General features: G+C 40.0%; 1 protein-coding gene across 1 annotated transcript in view; it reads left to right on the plus strand.

The window, feature by feature from the left end:
• Positions 1-20,977, plus strand: part of apbb1 (amyloid beta precursor protein binding family B member 1) — a 124,961-nt gene extending 103,984 nt beyond the window's left edge. Inside the window, exons 13-14 of the mRNA XM_089126378.1 lie at positions 8,268-8,444; positions 17,607-20,977. Coding sequence (XP_088982504.1) covers positions 8,268-8,444; positions 17,607-17,768 — 339 coding nt within the window. The 3' untranslated portion in view covers positions 17,769-20,977. The remainder of the gene's footprint in view (positions 1-8,267; positions 8,445-17,606) is intronic.
• Positions 20,978-21,449: the final 472 nt, after the last annotated feature.

Genomic DNA, 21,449 nt, shown 5'->3' on the forward strand with positions numbered 1-21,449 from the left:
CGAGTAGCGGGGACGGGGACTCTCACTTTAGTCAGATCATTGAGTCCAGATCTCAGTGTAGAGATGGTCATGTTCCGACAGAAGGAACCAGGGAGAAGCGCAAAGTCTGGCAGACCACTGCTCAGATCGCAGGCGATGCAGAATCTCGCTGGGTACCGCCGTCACACCAACACTGAAGAGGACGCTCGTCTCGAAGAGTCTTGTATCAGTGAGAATGGCTTTAGGAGTGAAGAGGTCTCTTGGCTCCGAAGCGAAAACATACTGCGGTTGCGTTCACTTCCTCCTTTTATACCCACTGCGTGGGGCGGAGATACGCTCTGCAAATTTCGCAGCCCCAAGGCATTTTCATGCCATTGGCTCGTTTTTAAATACTCGAAGAGGATTGGTTTTCTATGCGAAACCCCCATTCTCCGTCACTTCTGACGTAACTCGAAGTGACTACGAAAGGGAACCACGAATACATGTTATATTGCACCCCATAAACACAATCATGCAAAGAAAAAAAGCAGTCAACCCCCCCTTTAAAGAAATCAATCAGCGGATTATTACTGAAGTGAAAGCACTTCAAAAAATTAAAGTATGAAAAAAATAAGGAAGTTATAATTTACAGTAAAACAAATATACTTTATTAATATATATTTTTTTAATCTATAGTAAATATTTTACACAATTGTTTTTACTATAAAATTACTTTAAAATAAAGGCTATATATCTGACCAAGTTGTGTTCCAAATTAAAGTTGATATCACAAAAATTGAGGTGGGATGTGAGGAGGTCTAGCGTTGTTGAGGCGTTATACATATATATATAAATTATATATATATATATATATATATATATAAATAGTTATATATATATAAATAGCCACCGGCTGCCATTGAATTCCATTGAATTTAATTGTATGCATTCTGCCATAACAAATTAACAATTTTCTATCAAAATATCACTTCTGTCACTAAATATGGAATCTTGAGACTCAGACCTTTCTGACAATATGGGTTTCATCAAGATTAGAAAAGGTTTTGATAATAAATGAAAGATGATGCCCAAAAGGGGAGGGGCCTAGTAAAAAAATACTGTTTCTATGGTAACGCAACGTCCAATTTCAAAACGGTTTTCACAGGATAAATTCTGAGTTCGTAAGCTTTCAAATGATACCTAATTTATGATAACTACTAAAATATGTGATATAATAATAATAATAATATAAAAAATATATTTATATATATAATATATTATACTTTTTAGAGGAATTCTTACCTTACTTTTTAAAATACAATTTTATCTTTTTTATTGACAAATACTAATTGTTTTATTATGAACTTTTAGCACTAAAAACCAAAGTTTCAATTAATAAAAGTGTGTGTGACAAAGGTCAGAAACTCCTGTAATGACGTCGATTTTTTTGAGGCGCACTCTAGTCATAAATTCATATATTACTGTTCATTCATAATTTGTACGAAAAAACAGCGCTAAAATATCTATTTAGGAGTCTTAGACCTTTCCAACAATATATAGTTTGTCATGACTAGATTAGGATTTAATAGTAATATAGTGAAGTAAATTTAGGTTGCCTGTATACGGGTAAGTGACAGTTAAAGGGTTAAAATAAAAAAAGTAATATCGCAATCAACCACCCCTTTAAAACCATACTGCCATATCCCCATAATACAGGACATTTTTTTTCTACTTACTTTGACATACTGCACCTATGTTTACCTAATTAAAAGCACATTGCCCTCCGTGCTCTATCTTCCTAAAGGCGGGAATAGCACAGGTGCAAGGGCCCTTTCATCGCTGCTTGCAGCTTTAATTAGGTGTTAAATTAATAAGTAATAGCACCACCTGCTGGCAATAGGAAGTGACCTTTAACGAAGCAGCCCCCGCCGCATGTTTGACCGACATGTACGAAATTTCTGTGGTACATCTACAAGGTCCAGACGCACAGAAAAGTCTCTTAGAGCGATACCTTAAACTCAACAGGAAGTCGTCCATTTCTAATTTTACCGCCAGTTTTGGATGATTTACTCATTACATACTTTAACAAACTCCTCCTAGGGATTTAGTCAGATCGACTTCAAATTTCTGCTGTACCTTCTAAAGGCATTGACGATGTAAAGTTGTGCTATCTGCGCAATTTCATCGATGGGCGTGTCCGTGGCGTCGATGATTCGCCTTGAAACAGGAAGTTGTAGTAACTTGGCTGTAAATGCCCAGATCTGCACCAGATTGTACACATTTGACAAGAGTCCCGCCCTGAACTTTTTTTCAAAGTAGGCGCCATTTTCGGGGCCGCAACATGCTCAAAAACTCACCAAATTTGGCACTCATGTCAGGACTGGTGAAAAATTTCGTATTTTGTGGGTTTCGCGGATGGGTGGGGCAAAATGGCTCGCTAGCGCCACCTAGAAAATTGGAAATAATTAGCCCCTCGGCCACGTTCAACCTACATGCACGAAATTTGGTGGGGGGGACGTGTATCATATCAAGACGCACAAAAAAGCCTCAAGAACCCATACCCTAAAATCGACAGGAAGTCCGCCATTTTGAATTTGGCGGCCATTTTTGGACGATTTACACACTCCGTACTTTAACGAACTCCTCCTAGGGATTTAGTCAGATCGACTTCAAATTTCTGCTGTGCCTTCTAAAGGCATTGACGATGTAAAGTTGTGCTATCTGCGCGTTTTCGTCGATGGGCGTGTCCGTGGCGTCGAAGATTCGCCATAAAACAGGAAGTTGTAGTAACTTGGCTGTAAATGCTCAGATCTGCACGAAATTTTACACATTTGACAAGAGTCCCGCCCTGAACAAATCTCTATGCCGATATTCACCCACAGTCATAGCGCCATCTGCTGGCAACAGGAAGTGACATTTAATGAAGCAGCCCCCGCCGCTTGTTTGACCGACATGTACGAAATTTCTGTGGTCCATCTACCATGACCAGACGCACAAAAAAGCCTCAAGAACCCATACCCTAAACTCGACAGGAAGTCCGCCATTTTGAATTTGGCGACCGATTTGGGAAGATTTACACACTCCGTACTTTAACGAACTCCTCCTAGGGATTTAGTCGGATCAACTTCAAATTTCTGCTGTACCTTCTAAAGGCATTGACGATGTAAAGTTGTGCTATCTGCGTGTTTTCGTCGATGGGTGTGTCCGTGGCTTCGATGATTCGCCATGAAACAGGAAGTTGTAGTAACTTGGCTGTAAATGCCCAGATCTGCACGAAATTTAACACGTTTGACAAGAGTCCCGCCCTGAACAAATCTACATGCCGACATTCACCCACAGTCATAGCGCCACCTTCTGGCAACAGGAAGTGACCTTTAACGAAGCAGCGTAGCAAATGCACATCCGCACTGGCTGAGCTGCAGAAAATGCAACCCGGCCGCCTCAGACCCCGACGTGCTACAGGTGCGAGGGCCCGCCCATCGCTGCTTGCAGCTTTAATTAGGGCCCGAGCACTAACAGTGCGAGGACCCTATTGAAACTGTTAGGATTATTATTTATTTATTTTTTTTTATTTTTTTTTTCTGCAAAGTAAGTGCCATTTTCGGGGCCGCAACATGCTCAAAAACTCACCAAATTTGGCACGCATGTCAGGACTGGTGAAAAATTTCGTATTTTGTGGGTTTCGCAGATGGGTGGGGCAAAATGGCACGCTAGCGCCACCTAGAAAATTGGAAAAAATTAGCCCCTCGTCCACGTTCAACCTACATGCACGAAATTTGGTGGGGACGTGTATCATATCAAGACGCACAAAAAAGCCTCAAGAACCCATACCCTAAACTCGACAGGAGGTCCGCCATTTTGAATTTGGCGGCCATTTTTTGACGATTTACAGACTCCGTACTTTAACGAACTCCTCCTAGGGATTTAGTCGGATCGACTTAAAATTTCTGCTGTGCCTTCTAAAGGCATTGACGATGTAAAGTTGTGCTATCTGCGCGTTTTCGTCGATGGGCGTGTCCGTGGCGTCGAAGATTCGCCATGAAACAGGAAGTTGTACTAACTTGGCTGTAAATGCCCAGATCTGCACGAAATTTTACACATTTGACAAGAGTCACGCCCTGAACAAATCTACATGCCGACATTCACCCACAGTCATAGCGCCACCTGCTGGCAACAGGAAGTGACCTTTAACGAAGCAGCCCCCGCCGCTTGTTTGACCGACATGTACGAAATTTCTGTGGTACATCTACCATGACCAGACGCACAAAAAAGCCTCAAGAACCCATACCCTAAACTCGACAGGAAGTCCGCCATTTTGAATTCGGCGACCGATTTGGGACGATTTACACACTCCGTACTTTAACGAACTCCTCCTAGGGATTTAGTCGGATCGACTTCAAATTTCTGCTGTACCTTCTAAAGGCATTGACGATGTAAAGTTGTGCTATCTGCGCGTTTTCGTCGATGGGCGTGTCCGTGGCGTCGATGATTCGCCATGAAACAGGAAGTTGTAGTAACTTGGCTGTAAATGCCCAGATCTACACGAAATTTTACACATTTGACAAGAGTCCCGCCCTGAACAAATCTACATGCCGATATTCACCCACATTCATAGCGCCACCTAGTGGCAAGAGGAAGTGACATTTAACGAAGCAGCCCCCGTCGCATGTTTGACCGACATGTACGAAATTTCTGTGGTACATCTACCATGTCCAGACGCACAGAAAAGTCTCTTGGAGCGATGCCCTAAACTCAACAGGAAGTCAGCCATTTCTAATTTTACCGCCATTTTTGGATGATTTACTCATTACGTACTTTAACTAACTCCTCCTAGGGCTTTAGTCGGATCGCCTTCAAATTTCTGCTGTGCCTTCTAAAGGCATTGACGATGAAAAGTTGTGCTATCTGCGCGTTTTCGTCGATGGGCGTGTCCGTGGCGTCGATGATTCGCCATGAAACAGGAAGTTGTAGTAACTTGGCTGTAAATGCCCAGATCTGCACGAAATTTAACACATTTGACAAGAGTCCCGCCCTGATCAAATCTACATGCCGACATTCACCCACAGTCATAGCGCCACCTGCTGGCAACAGGAAGTGGCCTTTAACGAAGCAGTGTGGCAAATGCACAGCCGCACTGGCTGAGCTGCAGAAAATGAAACGCGGCCGCCTCAGACCCCGACGTGCTACAGGTGCGAGGGCCCGCCCATCGCTGCTTGCAGCTTTAATTTTTTTTTCTTTTTTCTTTTTTTCTTTTTTCTGCAAAGTAAGCGCCATTTTCGGGGCCGCAACATGCTCAAAAACTCACCAAATTTGGCACGCATGTCAGGACTGGTGAAAAATTTCGTATTTTGTGGGTTTCGCGGATGGGCGTGGCAAAATGGCACGCTAGCGCCACCTAGAAAATTGGAAAAAATTAGCCCCCGTCCACGTTCAACCTACATGCACGAAATTTGGTGGGGACGTGTATCATATCAAGACGCACAAAAAAGCCTCAAGAACCCATACCATAAACTCGACAGGAAGTCCGCCATTTTGAATTTGGCGGCCATTTTTGGACGATTTACACACTCCGTACTTTAACGAACTCCTCCTAGGGATTTAGTCGGATCGACTTAAAATTTCTGCTGTGCCTTCTAAAGGCATTCACGATGTAAAGTTGTGCTATCTGCGCGTTTTCGTCTATGGGCGTGCCCGTGGCGTTGAAGATTCGCCATGAAACAGGAAGTTGTAGTAACTTGGCTGTAAATGCCCAGATCTGCACGAAATTTGACACATTTGACAAGAGTCCCGCCCTGAACAAATCTAAATGCCGACATTCACCCACAGTCATAGCGCCACCTGCTGGCAACAGGAAGTGACCTTTAACGAAGCAGCCCCCGCCGCTTGTTTGACCAACATGTACGAAATTTCTGTGGTACATCTACCATGACCAGACGTACAAAAAAGCCTCAAGAACCCATACCCTAAACTCGACAGGAAGTCCGACATTTTGAATTTGGCGCCCATTTTGGGACGATTTACACACTCCGAACTTTAACGAACTCCTCCTAGGGATTTAGTCGGATCGACTTAAAATTTCTGCTGTGCCTTCTAAAGGCATTGACGATGTAAAGTTGTGCTATCTGCGCGTTTTCGTCGATGGGCGTGTCCGTGGCGTCGAAGATTCGCCATGAAACAGGAAGTTGTAGTAACTTGGCTGTAAATGCCCAGATCTGCACGAAATTTTACACATTTCACAAGAGTCCCGCCCTGAACAAATCTACATGCCGACATTCACCCACAGTCATAGCGCTACCTGCTGGCAACAGGAAGTGACCTTTAACGAAGCAGCCCCCGCCGCTTGTTTGACCGACATGTACGAAATTTCTGTGGTACATCTACCATGACCAGACGCACAAAAAAGCCTCAAGAACACATACCCTAAACTCGACAGGAAGTCCGCCATTTTGAATTTGGCGACCGATTTGGGACGATTTACACACTCCGTACTTTAACGAACTCCTCCTAGGGATTTAGTCGGATCAACTTAAAATTTCTGCTGTACCTTCTAAAGGCATTGACGATGTAAAGTTGTGCTATCTGCGCGTTTTCGTCGATGGGCGTGTCCGTGGCGTCGATGATTCGCAATGAAACAGGAAGTTGTAGTAACTTGGCTGTAAATGCCCAGATCTAAACGAAATTTTACACATTTGACAAGAGTCCCGCCCTAAACAAATCTACATGCCGACATTCACCCACATTCATAGCGCCACCTAGTGGCAAGAGGAAGTGACATTTAACGAAGCAGCCCCCGTCGCATGTTTGACCGACATGTACGAAATTTCTGTGGTACATCTACCATGTCCAGACGCAAAGAAAAGCCTCTTGGAGCGATGCCCTAAACTCAACAGGAAGTCGGCCATTTCTAATTTTACCGCCATTTTAGGATGATTTACTCATTACGTACTTTAACTAACTCCTCCTAAGGATTTAGTCGGATCGACTTCAAATTTCTGCTTTGCCTTCTAAAGGCATTGACGATGTAAAGTTGTGCTATCTGCGCGTTTTCGTCGATGGGCGTGTCCGTGGCGTTGATGATTCGCCATGAAACAGGAAGTTGTAGTAACTTGGCTGTAAATGCCCAGATCTGCACAAAATTTTACACATTTGACAAGAGTCCCGTCCTGAACAAATCTACATGCTGACATTCACCCACAGTCATAGCGCCACCTAGTGGCAACAGGAAGTGACCTTTAACGAAGCAGCCCCTGTCGCATGTTTGACCGACATGTACGAAATTTCTGTGGTAAATCTAACATGTCCAGACGCACAGAAAAGTCTCTTGGGGCGATGCCCTAAACTCAACAGGAAGTAGGCCATTTCTAATTTTACCGCCATTTTTGGATGATTTACTCATTACATACTTTAACAAACTCCTCCTAGGGATGTTGTCAGATCGACTTCACATTTCTGCTGTGCCTTCTAAAGGCATTGACGATGTAAAGTTGTGCTATCTGCGCGTTTTCGTCGATGGGCGTGTCCGTGGCGTCGATGATTCGCTATGAAACAGGAAGTTGTTGTAACTTCAGTGTACATCCCCAGACCTGCGCGAAATTTTATACGTTATACAACAGTCCCGCCCTGAACACATGTACATGCCGAAATTAGACCACAGTCATAGCGCCACCTGCTGGCAACAGGAAGTGATCATTTTGAATTGTACGTCAATATTTGCGTGATTTGGATGAGTAGCAAACTCACAGCCGCACCGCTTGAGCTCCAGAATATGCAACGCGGCCGCCTCACACCCCGACGTGCTACTGGTGCGAGGGCCCGCCCATCGCTGCTTGCAGCTTTAATTTTCTTTGTTTCCTCATGAAACAAGAAGTCATAGCTAGACACTTTCATGTTTCTAGTCACCATGGTGTGCTAAAGAATGTAAATATTAATGGGAATATACTTCAGAGATTTTTTTTACTCATAAAAAGTTCTAGAGGTCCCAATAATTGTGGCCAATGTGTTTTGGAGAAAAAAACCCCAGTTATTTCTTAGTTAGATTTTTCTCCCCACTTCTAATACTTTTACTTCAATGAAAGACTACATTTTCGTTTTTTTTATTTTTATTTTATTTATTTTTTTATTGAAAGATCCACAGGATAAACAATGCAGAATTATTTTTTTCAGCCATCTTTAATCATGTTTACCAAGGGTGCCAATAATTCTGACCACAACTGTATGTAATACTGTGATGGTCATAAATACATAATGTTATATTGTAACAATCTGCTTAGATGAATCACTTCTCTGATGTCTCAATGTCACCAACACAGTCGGAGGAAGTTCTTTCCGAGTGTCGTGTGCGTTTCCTATCGTTCATGGGAGTCGGGAAGGATGTGCACACGTTTGCATTCATCATGGCAGAGGGACCTGGAGACTTCATCTGTCACATGTTCTGGTGTGATCCTAACGCAGCCAGTCTAAGTGAGGCCGTACAGGCTGCCTGCATGGTAAGCTTATGTCTAGTTAATCATCTACAGCACAAATTAAAAAAGATAAATTAATTCTTTACTGCACATGTAAAAGAGATACAGATAGTTCATGGTGTTGCATACAGTGCAGGGCTCCAGACTGCTACTAAAACGGTCCAAAAAATTATTTATATTAATATTATATTAATAAATATTTATTACTATTAATTTGTTAGTGATATTATTGCTAATATCGCCCCAATATAAATTGACATGTTATTAGGCTTGGGCGGTATTACGGTAATATCGTATACCGCGGGATCTTAAAATAGCAACGGTATCAGTTTCAATATCGTCATACCGTCAGAAAAAAAAACAATGCACTTAAATAGGAGACAAGGAATCCTTGTCTCCTATATAAATGCAATGTTTTAAATACAATTCATTTAATGGCTAAAATGCTTATATCTGGTTCTCATGACGTGACAGTGTGGTGACGAGAGAGTGGGGGAGAGAGGGCAAAGATTGCAAGTTGCGCACTGAGTGACTTGGTCTCGAAGAAGAACACGACTTCTGCAGTTTGGCAGGGATGGGCATTTCAAGCAAAAATAATATTTAAACGTTGCCTGGTATTATTCGATTATTATTTGAAAATTGTGCCCCACCACCACATGTACGCACACATGCATGTAGTCTACAGCGGGCCAGACCGTGTGACGCTTAAGCTAAGTTTGAAAAAAAAAAAAAAACGAATTCTTTTCATATTTCTTTAATAATATGATGAAAAGGGACTTCATGAGATGAATGAGGTAAGATCATAAAATGCGCAATATCGGAAAACATTTGGAATGGGTCAGTCAGACATGATTATGACCACTTATTACGTTTTGTTTTGTACAAAGCCTTTTTTAAAAACGAATTTCGTTTTGAATAATTTGCAACTTCATTTATTTATTCGTTTTTCATCAACGAATTGCCTGGATTAATAAATAAAAAGCAAAGATAGTAATCAGGACACGCGCCGACGCGTGACTGGAGCGCGATTCATACATGAACTGAAACTCGGCATATAAGATACATGTCTTAATGATCTGAGAAGTGTATATATATAGTAAGCTTGAAATGTCTATACTTTTAAACAAAACAATTACAAGCTAAAAGAAATGGGCTGCTCTCTGCTATAGGCTTATTCATATGAAGTGTGCATTAGGCTACTCTTTATTCGTGTTCACTACCGTGAAGATGCCAGTTTGCATCGTCAATGCAATCTTTATTTTTGCAGCAACTGACATAGAAAACACTAGTTTATTAATAAATAGTTTTATCTCGCGGCGCCGAGTGGACAGAGCTCGTGGCGCGTGATCTCCATAAATGCGCTCCCCTCTCTTGAGGAAATATCACCACTCTGCTCACATTCTCTGGTGTGAGACAATGTGCATCTCCTGTTTTCTAATAGTTGATTGAAAGCTTTTAGATGCATTATTGGAACCGACACTCTCTGGTTGAACGTGTCATCATGTGTGATGCCATCTGAGCCTTATCTCGTAATTTTTAATTAGTCACGCGGTAATACCGTATACCGCGGTAAAATAGGGAGGAGGTTTGACGGTGTGAAAATTTGGATACCGCCCATGCCTACATGTTATGATTAAAAATTGTGTGCCTTTTTACCTGCATGTTCTGTGATGCTCCATAACCGAGTCATAAATTAGTCCATATGATTTTTGCTGCATATTCCAAGTCTTCTGATGTCATGTTCTTGGTATGGGTAATGAACCCAAATTTTAAGTTGTAGCTCATTGCAGCTCTCATACTTTCATATGTGATTATTCAATGAGCCTGTGATGTTTAGAATCACTGCATTTATACACTTCAGTTTTTACAGTATAAAATAGATCATTTTGATAAATTAGATCATTTGGGACCATAAAGTATTGGCATAATTATTTTATTTTTTATTTTTTTTGCAAAGTTTGCTGCTTTAGTATTTGTAGATTATTTAGTTACTTAAAGGCACCGGGGTGGCGGTGCCGCCGGCTTTGGCCCTTAACTCTTTCCCCGCCAAACACGGAATTTTCCGTGTTTAATGAAAAAACGCATCTGCGCCAAACACGGAATTTTCCGGGTATCCGTGTTTTAGGTGGTATACGGTAAGGAAGACCCACGCGCATGTCCTGAATGATTGCGCAACTCTTTGTTTAGAGAAACAGATTGCAATCGTCTCAAACAGTGGAGTAGTGAGAATGTATCAGACAGACAATGCAGAGGTATATGGCTGAAGTACTGGAGGTTAATGGACTCGGAGTCCGATCACTCTTTATTTGATAATTCTGAATCTGATCGGGACGAAGTAGTCAGTGAGAGAGATGCACATGTTCATGCTAGCCAGGACGTGCCGCAGATAGATCGTATAATATTATGACACTATAATATGTATGTGTGTGTGCAGGCATTTATGTGTGGCTGTCTAAATATGAAGGTGTAATTGTCAAATTATTTCTCTCTTTGTGCACATTTACCACATTGTAATATGTATTTGTGTGTGTGTGTGTGTGTGTGTGTGTGTGTGTGTGTGTGTGTGTGTGTCTAGGCCTGTTTATTGTAATTCCAATTATTCATTATTCACAGGTAGAACACAGAGAGGCAGAGGCAGAAGTTTTATTGCAAAAGTTACATTTCCCTTACATCCTGGGAAATTTGATATATTTTACATTTATTTTATGTTTTTAATTTATTTTGGAAAGTTTTATATATGAAGGAAACAACATCTGAATGTATTCTGCTTTTAAATGCACTTGTTTGATAAAAACACCTTTTTCTCAGTTTTTTGTCCAAAATGTTGTGTTTTTGACAAAACCTACCTCTGTTCAAGAGGCAATAAAAAAAGAACAGATGAAGATAAAATAAAAACGTTTTTTTTGCCTAAAAGCAGAGGCTCAGATCTTTATTTTTATATATATCATCTTCATATATTCATGGAAGAAAATATTCAGCGGGGGCATTCAAATTTAGCGAAAATCGTCAAAAACCCTGGCGGTGGCTGGCAACTTTTTTTAAAAACGCTGGCGGGGAAAGAGTTAAGGGGTTAGTTCACCCAAAAATGAAAATTAAGTCATTAATTACTCACCCCCATGCTGTACCAACCCCGTAAGACCTTCGTTCATCTTCAGAACACAAATAAAGATATTTTTGATTGAATCTGAGAGCTGGATCACTCTTCCATAGCCTGCCTAAGAGACTGGCTCTTGACGGCCCATAAAGTCATTAAAGAAAGGTTTAAATATTCCATGTGCCTACAGCGGCTCAATTATAAGTTTATCAAGCGACGAGATTATTTTTTTGTGCGAAAAAAACATAAATAACGACTTAATTCGACTATTCTATTACTTCCTTATGGGCGCATGTGCGAGAACTGAGACGAGGACGTTCTTCTCCTTCGACTAATTTTTGTTACCGGCTGCTCCGCTTAGGAGTATTACCGCCACCTACCGTATAAGATGATGATCCATATATAAGGCACTCCGGATTATAAGGAACACTGTCGTTTTTTGAGAAGATTAAAGGCTTTTAAGTGCACCTTATAGTGCGGAAAATATGCTAATTGAAAAGCGTATGTACAGCGCGCATCTTCCTCTGCTTGTAAACAGAAAGTTTTGTGCTTCCAGCTATATCACCACATCATCTTATACGGTAGGTGGCGGTAATACTCCTAAGCGGTGAGCAGGCGGTAACAAAAATTAGTCGAAGGAGAAGAACGTCCTCGTCTCAGTTCTCGCGCATGCGCCCATAAGGAAGTAATAGAATAGTCGAATTAAGTCGTTATTTATGTTTTTTTCGCACAAAAAGTAGTCTCGTCGCTTGATAAACTTATAATTGAGCCGCTGTAGGCACATGGAATATTTAAACCGTTTCTTTAATGACTTTATGGGCCGTCAAGAGCCAGTCCCTTAGGCAGGCTATGGAAGAGTGATCCAGCTCTCAGATTCATTCAAAAATATCTTTATTTGTGGTCTTACGGGGTTGGTACAGCATGGGGGTGAGTAATTAATGACTTAATTTTCATTTTTGGGTGAACTAACCCTTTAAGGGACAAGACAGGATATCACTTGCCTGATCTGATTAGAACAATAATGTCTGGTTGTGTGAGGCGTGATTGAACAATGGAGACATAAAAACATACTGTACTCTGTCCTTTTGTTCATACAGGAAATTATTCAAACTGGAATTGGAATATATATATTTGTGTACACTTGCAATATAACACAACATTGTGCTTGTGTCAAACTATAAACTCTTGTCAAACTGCAACCTACAACTGTCAAGCAACCAAAATATCTCTCTCTCTCACTCTCTGCCGTCTTTTGGACATTCATCATGTTACATTGGTTTTAATTTCTTGTCCTTGAACAGAGCCCTAATCTGTTTATTTTTCAGTTACACATTCTACATTGATTAAAAAAGAAAATTCAAATGTGTTTTTATTTTATACAGAAATAAATTATAATTCAGCTGAGAATAAAGTTAAGGTTAGTTCAAATTTTAAGAAAAACAAATATATGATCTGAAATATAGCACATTCATTTTAAATTCATTCAGGTTCAATTACCAGAAATACAATCTTAATTTAATTTAAAGTAAATAATAAATCTAAAATTTATGGCTTGTATGCATATTTTGTAAAAAAAAAAGAAAAAAAGAAGAAGATATATATCCAGATATATTTAACAGTGGTGCAACTCTTATCACTGCAACAAACGTAGACACACACACAAGACACGTCACTTACATTTTAGATGCAATATTGACTTTTTTATGTTTCAGCAGAGAAAATAGTTTGACAAAGATCACAGCAAACCATCGCGCATCTCAAAGCAATGTGTTTTCTCATTACTGAATGATTCAGCATTGTGAACGAATGAATCCATGACTCGTTCATTAAGACGGTCGCCTGGCGACACCTTATGGCGATTTAGGGTTATGTTTAAAAGTATCGTTCTTTACAACAGTAGCATAAAAATAGAGACTAGTAGGTTAAAATGATTAAATGTTAAAACGGCTTGCTTTACTCTATCTGTCGTTTCGACTAGTCACAATTACGTTACAGATATCTTAAATGATAATACAAACTCTCCAAAATGTAATTACGTCTATTCAGAAAGACGTTGTTGATATCTACAATGTTAATTTTGGATAGTTAAACTTAGCTTTTAAATGTTAAAGGGGCTTGCCATACAGAGACGTAGGCTCAGAGAGAGGCTCGCCATATTCAAACCAAAATATCTGGCTAATAAATGTGATGTGTCTGAGTTTCATGCAATTTGAAGCATGCTAAGGGTCTCAAAAGCATCCTAAAAAATGGTAAAGTTTGATGCGTTGCCACGGCAACAGTTTCAAAGATATTAAAAATCCATTCACAGGTCTTTATCTGCCGTGTATTTACATTATACAGATGAAGTTTGAAGCAAATCGGGTAAAAATAAGAGGGTGATTTCAAAACATTTTGAAAGTGACACACTTCCTGCTATAACTTTGACTCACAATAAATGATTCATGTGATCGTCCTCTTACAGCGAACACATTGCTGAAGTTTCATCAAGATCAGTTAATGTATGCTGAAGTTATAACACACTTCCTGTTTCACGTTTCTCGCAATAATTTCGTTTCCTCGGCACGGCCAAACCGTTCGAGATATCAAAAATCCCCTCGCAAACTTTCATCCTCAATGTCTTGAATTCACGCTGACCGAGTTTCGTCAAATTTGGATCAGAGCTCTAGGAGGAGTATTTCACATTCCATTGCGTGTGTTTTACAAACAATCCTCAATAGCCGACTTCCTGTTGGGCTGGGGTATAAAGTAAGAGTGTGAAGTATATATGAAACGATGAGATCTACATGTGTACCGAGTTTTATATTTTTACATAAAGGCGTGTTTGAGTTATGGACCAAGTTTTCGGACCCCGTTCCAGGGGGCGCTGTCGAGCCCCCCTGCCACGCCCGGGTACCATCTTCAGCCCGGCCCTGATGGCCGTGGGTTCTGACCAAGCGTGCCGCACAAGCCCTCAAAAGTGAAGCCAAAACGTCTCGATCGCCCCCCTGTGACCGGTCCTAGTATAGCTCATAACCCCCGCCTCCCCATGTTATTCAATGGGACACGAGACCAACTAAACAATTAAATTACACTTCAAATATCCTTTTTCCAAAGATAGTTTCTGTCATTTATTGTAGTTTCTATCACGTTGATGTAATTTAAAGTGTTCGTTTTTAAAATAAGTTTGTTTTTAGTTAGTTATGTGATGATAAAATAACGGTGCTCTGACATCATGATTGACCGCTGTGATTGACAGGTTCTCTGTGCGAGGTAGTCACTGAAGCACCAGCGGACTTTTTTAATAATGTTGATTATGTGGTTAGTAGTTGTATTTACCTTATTTTAACAAGGTTCTGCAATCAGCAGACATCATTGGAGAAGAACGAAGCAGACAGAGGACACTTAATAAAAGTGAGGGGCGTGTGCTTGCGTTTGATTCAGCGAGAATGAGGGTGCGGCCTTGATTTCGCGGCTTTACTTCCTGCTCACGACTGCGCATGACTGGTCCCGAAACACGCAAGTGCGCAGACTCAAGTCCATGATGTCAGCGTCATATCGAGACACTGGCGGCTTCAGTTCACTCTGATGGAAAAGAGCGAAGGGGCGTCGTCCATCTTTTTTACAGTCTATGGTTCTGACCCGTGTGCAAAGTTTCAAGAGTTTTCGAGCACATTAAGGGCCCCAAAAGTGCCCAAAAGGTAGCAGAATAATAATAATACGTAAGAAGAAGAAGAAGAAGAAATAATCCTAAGGAAAACAATAGGGCCTTCGGCCTTTCAGGGCTTGGGCCCTAATAATAAGAACCCTTAGGAAAACAATAGGGCCTTCGCCCTTTCAGGGCTTGGGCCCTAATAATCCTAAGGAAAACAATAGGGCCTTCGCCCTTTCAAGGCTTGGGTTTGGGGAAACCCATTTAAACCCACTGTAAACCCATCAGGCCCTGGTGCTTTTCCTTTGGGAAGATTATTAATACAAAATTTCACTCAGCTCAATTGGTTTGTTTAACATCTGTCTTTGCTCCTCAGTTGATTCCTGTATATTTAAGTTTGCAAAGAATTTATTCATATTATCACCAGAAGAGGGACTTGATTGGGATGAATAAAGCCTCTTATAAAATGCTCTAAAGATTTTGTTGATTACTTTATCATGATGACACTTGCCTTCTTTATCTTTGATACTGGATATGACCTGGGCTTGGGATCGGCTCCGCAATAGATTGGCTAGATATTTGTTAGGTTTGTTGGCAAATTCATACATCCGCTGTCTAGCAAAGAAAACAGACTTTTCAGCTTTATTATTAAGTATATAATGGGGCTTTAAAAGAAGAGAATTTCAGCTTCATAAAGAGAAATCTTTCGTGTCTCTGTGACAAGTATTTAATGAGTTACTGTTAATTTTTCAGACGCGTTTCAGAAAGATTTTTGCGGAGACAGAGTGAGCTCAAAGCGCACCCTGTTTATTTTATTTATTTTACAAAAACACAAGGTTTTGATGTTAATAAGAGTGTACACACAAAAAAGAAGACCCTCTAGTTTATAATCATGTATTGATTTTATTTACATGACCATTAATGACGAAGTATGAGGACCAAATAAGTATTTTTATTTGGTCCTCAGGGGGTTAAATGTAATGATATCTGAGCATTATCACTCTTGCCTTGTGTGACGTGTCCCATCGTGGTGGAAAATGCACTGATCATCATCAAATTGCTTTAGGATCGTTGGAGCAGTTGCTCTTGGAGGTTTTGATACCATTCTTTATTTCTTGCGTTAATTTTGGGACATAATTATGCGAGAGCCACATCCTTGGAGGAAAACCACCCCACACATGGATGGTCTCTGGATGCTCCACTGTTGGCATGACACATGACTCATGGTAGCGTTCCTCTTTTCTTCTCTGGACAATCTGGTTTGTCCTAAACAGTTGGAACGAGGCTTAGTTAGAGAAAATATCCAATCCTTGTACTTCCTGCTGAATTTCAGTCTGTCCTTGATGTTTTTCTTGGAGAGAAGTGGCCCCTTTTCTGCCTTTCTTAACACGGGGCTGTTGTCCAATAGTCTTGTGTGTCCAGATGTATCTCTCTCACCTGCTGCCAATATCGAGTCGATCTACACTGGAGACACGGTTCTGCAGCGGCTCCTCATGAGGGGATCATCCTGGTGTTTGCTGGACACTCTGGGACATCACTCCAGTTAAACATCTCTCCATTCTTAAACTGGTTAATGATTCTTTCAGGTGCAATTTCCTTGCATGAGGCCATTTACTGCATAGTGATGATGACTGCACACCTTTCTGTAGAGGGAACACTGCGAAGACAATGATTGGAAGTACTTCTTCCCTCCTTTTACTGTATATCAATCAGTTTGCACTTCTAATCCAATCAGAACGATCGAGTGATTTCTGAATGATAGTACTCATGTGCTGGTAATATGATTTGTGAAATTATGTTAGATGGTGGCGTGTGCCTGAAGCGAATACCTTCTGAACGGCATGGAGAATGAATAACGCAATCTAGGAGCCCTAGCATAGTTAGGCTTACTGCGGTCGTCATCAGACTATACAAACGCATTACTATACAAACGCACATTCAAAAGCTATGTCAATACCCGCGTGATTATAACGGCTCCCTGATTAAAGTACAATATAAATACCTAACTATATAATTGCAAGAGATCACACAAGCATTGAAATATATTTTTTCCTCCCATATCATGTTTTTCCCATCACCTGTAAGGCTCTCCCTAGAATGTGCTGGGTAATTAGTGTTCACCTTTAGCCACATCTAGCTGGTCTTTTATGCCAGGGCTAAAACATGGTGAAATTAGCATTTTTGTGATAAAGTTCTGTCTTTCTTTTTTTTTTTTTTTTGCCAATGAAGCTTTTTGAAATTATTTAAAATGTATCTGATCACTCTGCACAATAATCTACTAATAATGTGAATCAACACCACAAATACTGAAGCGGCAAACACAAAATAAGCAGGAAACACAACAAATGTCACTGCCAATACTCTTGGCCACAGTTGTAGAGTGTGTAATCTAATAACTATTTTAAGTTGAAATATGTTGCTGTTCTCCCAAAATGTTTTAAACAATATCTTTCATGATTTGCAGCTGAGGTATCAGAAGTGTTTGGACGCTCGGACCCCCAGCAGTGGCTCCTGTCTGCCCGGTCCTCCCGCTGACTCCGTGGCCCGCCGGGTCGGCTCCAGCGTGAAAAAGGGTGTGCAGAGTCTGCTGGGTAGCTTCAAGAGATCTGGATCTCAGACGCCCTGAGAAGGGAAGCAGTCCCTCAGCTGCGCTCTCTGCACATTCTTCCTGTGTGTTTGTTCATGTCACTTCATGTCCTCCTGCAGTTATATGAGTGAGAGGCACACAAGTTACATTCATATATATTACATTATCATACACTACAATTTCATTTGCTTTTTCCACGTTTGTTTACGTTAGCGGATGTACTGTACAAGTGATTTAGCAGCACGGGGTATGAATGCGACTTGCCAAGATTAGATTTTCAATGTAGTGGCTGTGATGTGGACTGCTCGACCTAAAGACACTAAACATTACGCATGCTATCACATAACACTAAAATTAGCTTATTCACTATGCAATGTGCTTATTTATTATTTGTTGTTTTTCCTGTGGCTCTGTATTGTGACACATATTGTGTAAGCTTTGACTGTTTTTGTTTTTTCTCCTAAAGAATTGATTCTTTCCCATCCTCAACACAGGGACAGAACCACGACTGAATCGATAGCAAACCCAGACCTCGTCGTTCACCCTAAAAATGCCGTTCCAAACCTGTATGCTTTTCTTTCTTCTGTGGAAAACAAGATATTTTTAAAAATGTCATTGTTGAAACAACATTTGATGTCGGTGACTTTCACTTTGTGGAAAAAAGGTGCTGTTTCACATTTTATTTCACTTGCCTCGCTTTCAAGTCACAAGTCACAAAGCCTTTTAATTTCCATAATTTCTTTGCTGATATAGATTTTTGTTAGCCTGACTTCGTCATAATCCAATTCTATTCAGAATGTGAGTGTGATACTGCTCCATAGGGCTTTGATTATGAGGCTTTTCAAAAAACCTCTGAACTCAATTGGATAGACCTACAACCAATCAGAGCAACACAGTAAGTGACTTATGTTGAGCGAGTTGTCAACAGAACTGAACTGCACGCACTCTGGAAAAGGTATTTAAAAGAAAAATGAGTGTCAACGACCTTTGCCGGTGTTGCAAAAATAATTTAAGGATTCGCGGAGTACTTGCAAACTCGAAAAACATTTTTGAACAAAATAGAAAATGTGAAATGTATAAACGAACAAGTTCTCCGTTTAGGATTAGATCTCGACTATAAAGCCAACAAATCTGCTCGCATTTGTCAGACATGTCTCAACTTTATAACATGGCTGGAGTGCAACTTGACTGATTTTAATAAATGGAGAGACAAAGAAAGACACCAGGTGGAAGAAGCGTGTTCATTTGAGTCTTCAGAGAAAAGAGACCGGGAGCCAAAATGATGTTTAATTATGTATTTAATGATGATTTAAAAACAAAATGATGAATAGCATCTAATAATTTATTTTTAAAAAGACAAGCTAATAGGGGGTAACTTATAGTGACTACCAGCACGGGTATGGTGTGTGAGTAGGATAACAAAGCGTCACCATTGGTTGATGCAGCGATGTCTTTGACATGAGTTGCATCGCCGTGATGCCCATTTCAGTTGCTTCTTTTACTTGGTCTTCCATGAGTGCGACCAACTGGGTTGTCATTGCGTCCCATCTTCTTAGCGACCATCAGAGCCAGCTGATAAATTAAACTTTAGCCGAATCCTGTAGGAAGGACCGCAAACACATCTTGACGATCGACAAATTCCTTTATTGCAGTTCTCTGTTCGTCTTTTAAAATTAATGCGCTGTCGATTTCTTCTAAAACAGACACGATAGCGGAATCTATACATCTCAATTCTCCAGCTGCAGTCATCTTTGAGTCAAACCAGTTCAAACCAAGCGCTCTTTGATGACGTGATGATTACATAACTGCAGATCATCTGTCCATCATTGTATAAAGCTCGCCCTGGCAATTTGATTGGCCAGACCATTTTTTGACAGATCATAATTACTCCTCAATGGATCGAATCCAGACCGAAATTCCTGACCAAAAAATGTTGTGGGCAGGGTTCGGGCTGGCATCCAGGCTAGATTTTTTTAACAAATTAACTCAATTAGATTATATTACACATTACTTTACATTTACCCACTATGTCGGTTTGTGAATTTGACTACTATATTATGTGTAATTAAATAGCATAAACATATCCTAGTCTTCCAAAGTGGATTTCCAAAGCAATGTACCCCCCCCCCCCCCCCCCCCCAATCTGTTTGTTGTGTTGGATGGCTTCATCGGGTTTAAATGATCAAACCTGCTCAGTCCAAACATCAGCATAGTGTGTTTGACAGAGTGTGTGACTTCTCTAGAGGTGCTCTGCATTTGTCCCGGTCATGTTTCTACAGTCACTGAAATCGTTCTTTCTCACAGTTAAAAAATAATAATAATAATATATATATATATATATATATATATATATATATATATTGGAAGTCTGATTATCTGATCAATTTACATGTTGTGTGTTGGAAATATATCTTAAATGCTTTGCAACCATAGTTGTCCTGCTGTATATAAACATTATTTGTTTCAAATACACTGTAAAATATTGCAATGTCTTAAACATAAGAATGTGTAAGAAAATTCATTAATATCATGTCGTGTTAGTTGTAGTTCATGTACATACTGACTTTAATACACTTATGGTGCCAGACAGATCTGTTTTTCATCCGTTTTCAGGCTCATTTTCATGTCCAGTTAGACCTGTTGTTAAAGATAAATGTTTGAATGCACTTCAATGAATTAATGTGTGTTCAATCTGATTTGTGTATCTGAATGCTCCATCTTGGCCCTTTTCTCTCTTACATTTTGTGTGTAAGTCTAGATGATGTTATCGTGATGCTTAAGATGCACTGCTTTTATTAATGCTCTTGAAAAGACTTTATTGTAGAATAAGCGTACATTCTCAACATATATTCTGCATTATATTGAGAACTGGTAACAAAGAAAACGTCGTTCTTTCCACTTAAATATCATGAAGGTACTTTGTGTGTCAAAGCACCGCTATAAAATCACAAGCTGTTTCTTAAAAAACAAGGAAATGTTACTTTATACATAAATCTTCACTGATTGGTAACATGGTAGAAATGCTTCAAGTACATTTGCTATTGCAAGGCAAGTTTTAGCTATGATACTTGAAATTGACAGTCCTGTAAACACTTGCATAGACACTTGTACACATCCTGTAAACACTATTGTAGAATGTTTTAACCAGTACATTTTTAGGGAGAGTTGACAACTGATTTCTTAAAATGTAAATTTAATGTTATATAGATACATGTGTGTCTGGATGAAATAAAAAAACTGAAAATACATTTAACGCGTATCTGCACAATTTAATTAAAATACTAAGGCAGTTGTTAAAGCCTGAGGTGGGGTGGGGCAGATGATTGTTTCTAATGATTTTTTTGATGTGAAAAAATAAAATAACTAATATTATTTATAATAAAACTTTGCAGTATTTATTACAGTGAAAGCAAAAGTAATGTCATCGTGTCAGATTATACTTTTGAATTATTGAAGTGGTAGATTATAGAAACATACTTGCATACATCATTTGGAAGCATGGCATTTGTTCTCTTACGAGAGGTTCTCTCATATTGCGTAAGGGAAAGATTAGTCTTATTAATATTAAAGCCAAAAAATGATCCTTAATTTTGTATTCATTGTCAATGCAGTGCAGCTAGCAGACCTAGAGCAGGCTGTTTAGCATGCTCATATGCTGCCCTGCGGGAACTGCAACGGCCACCAAAGCGCTTTACATATTGCCTCACATTCACCCATTCA

This window comes from Pimephales promelas, chromosome 23 (assembly GCF_988280905.1).
Source record: "Pimephales promelas chromosome 23, fPimPro1.hap1.1, whole genome shotgun sequence".
NCBI lineage: Eukaryota > Metazoa > Chordata > Actinopteri > Cypriniformes > Leuciscidae > Pimephales > Pimephales promelas.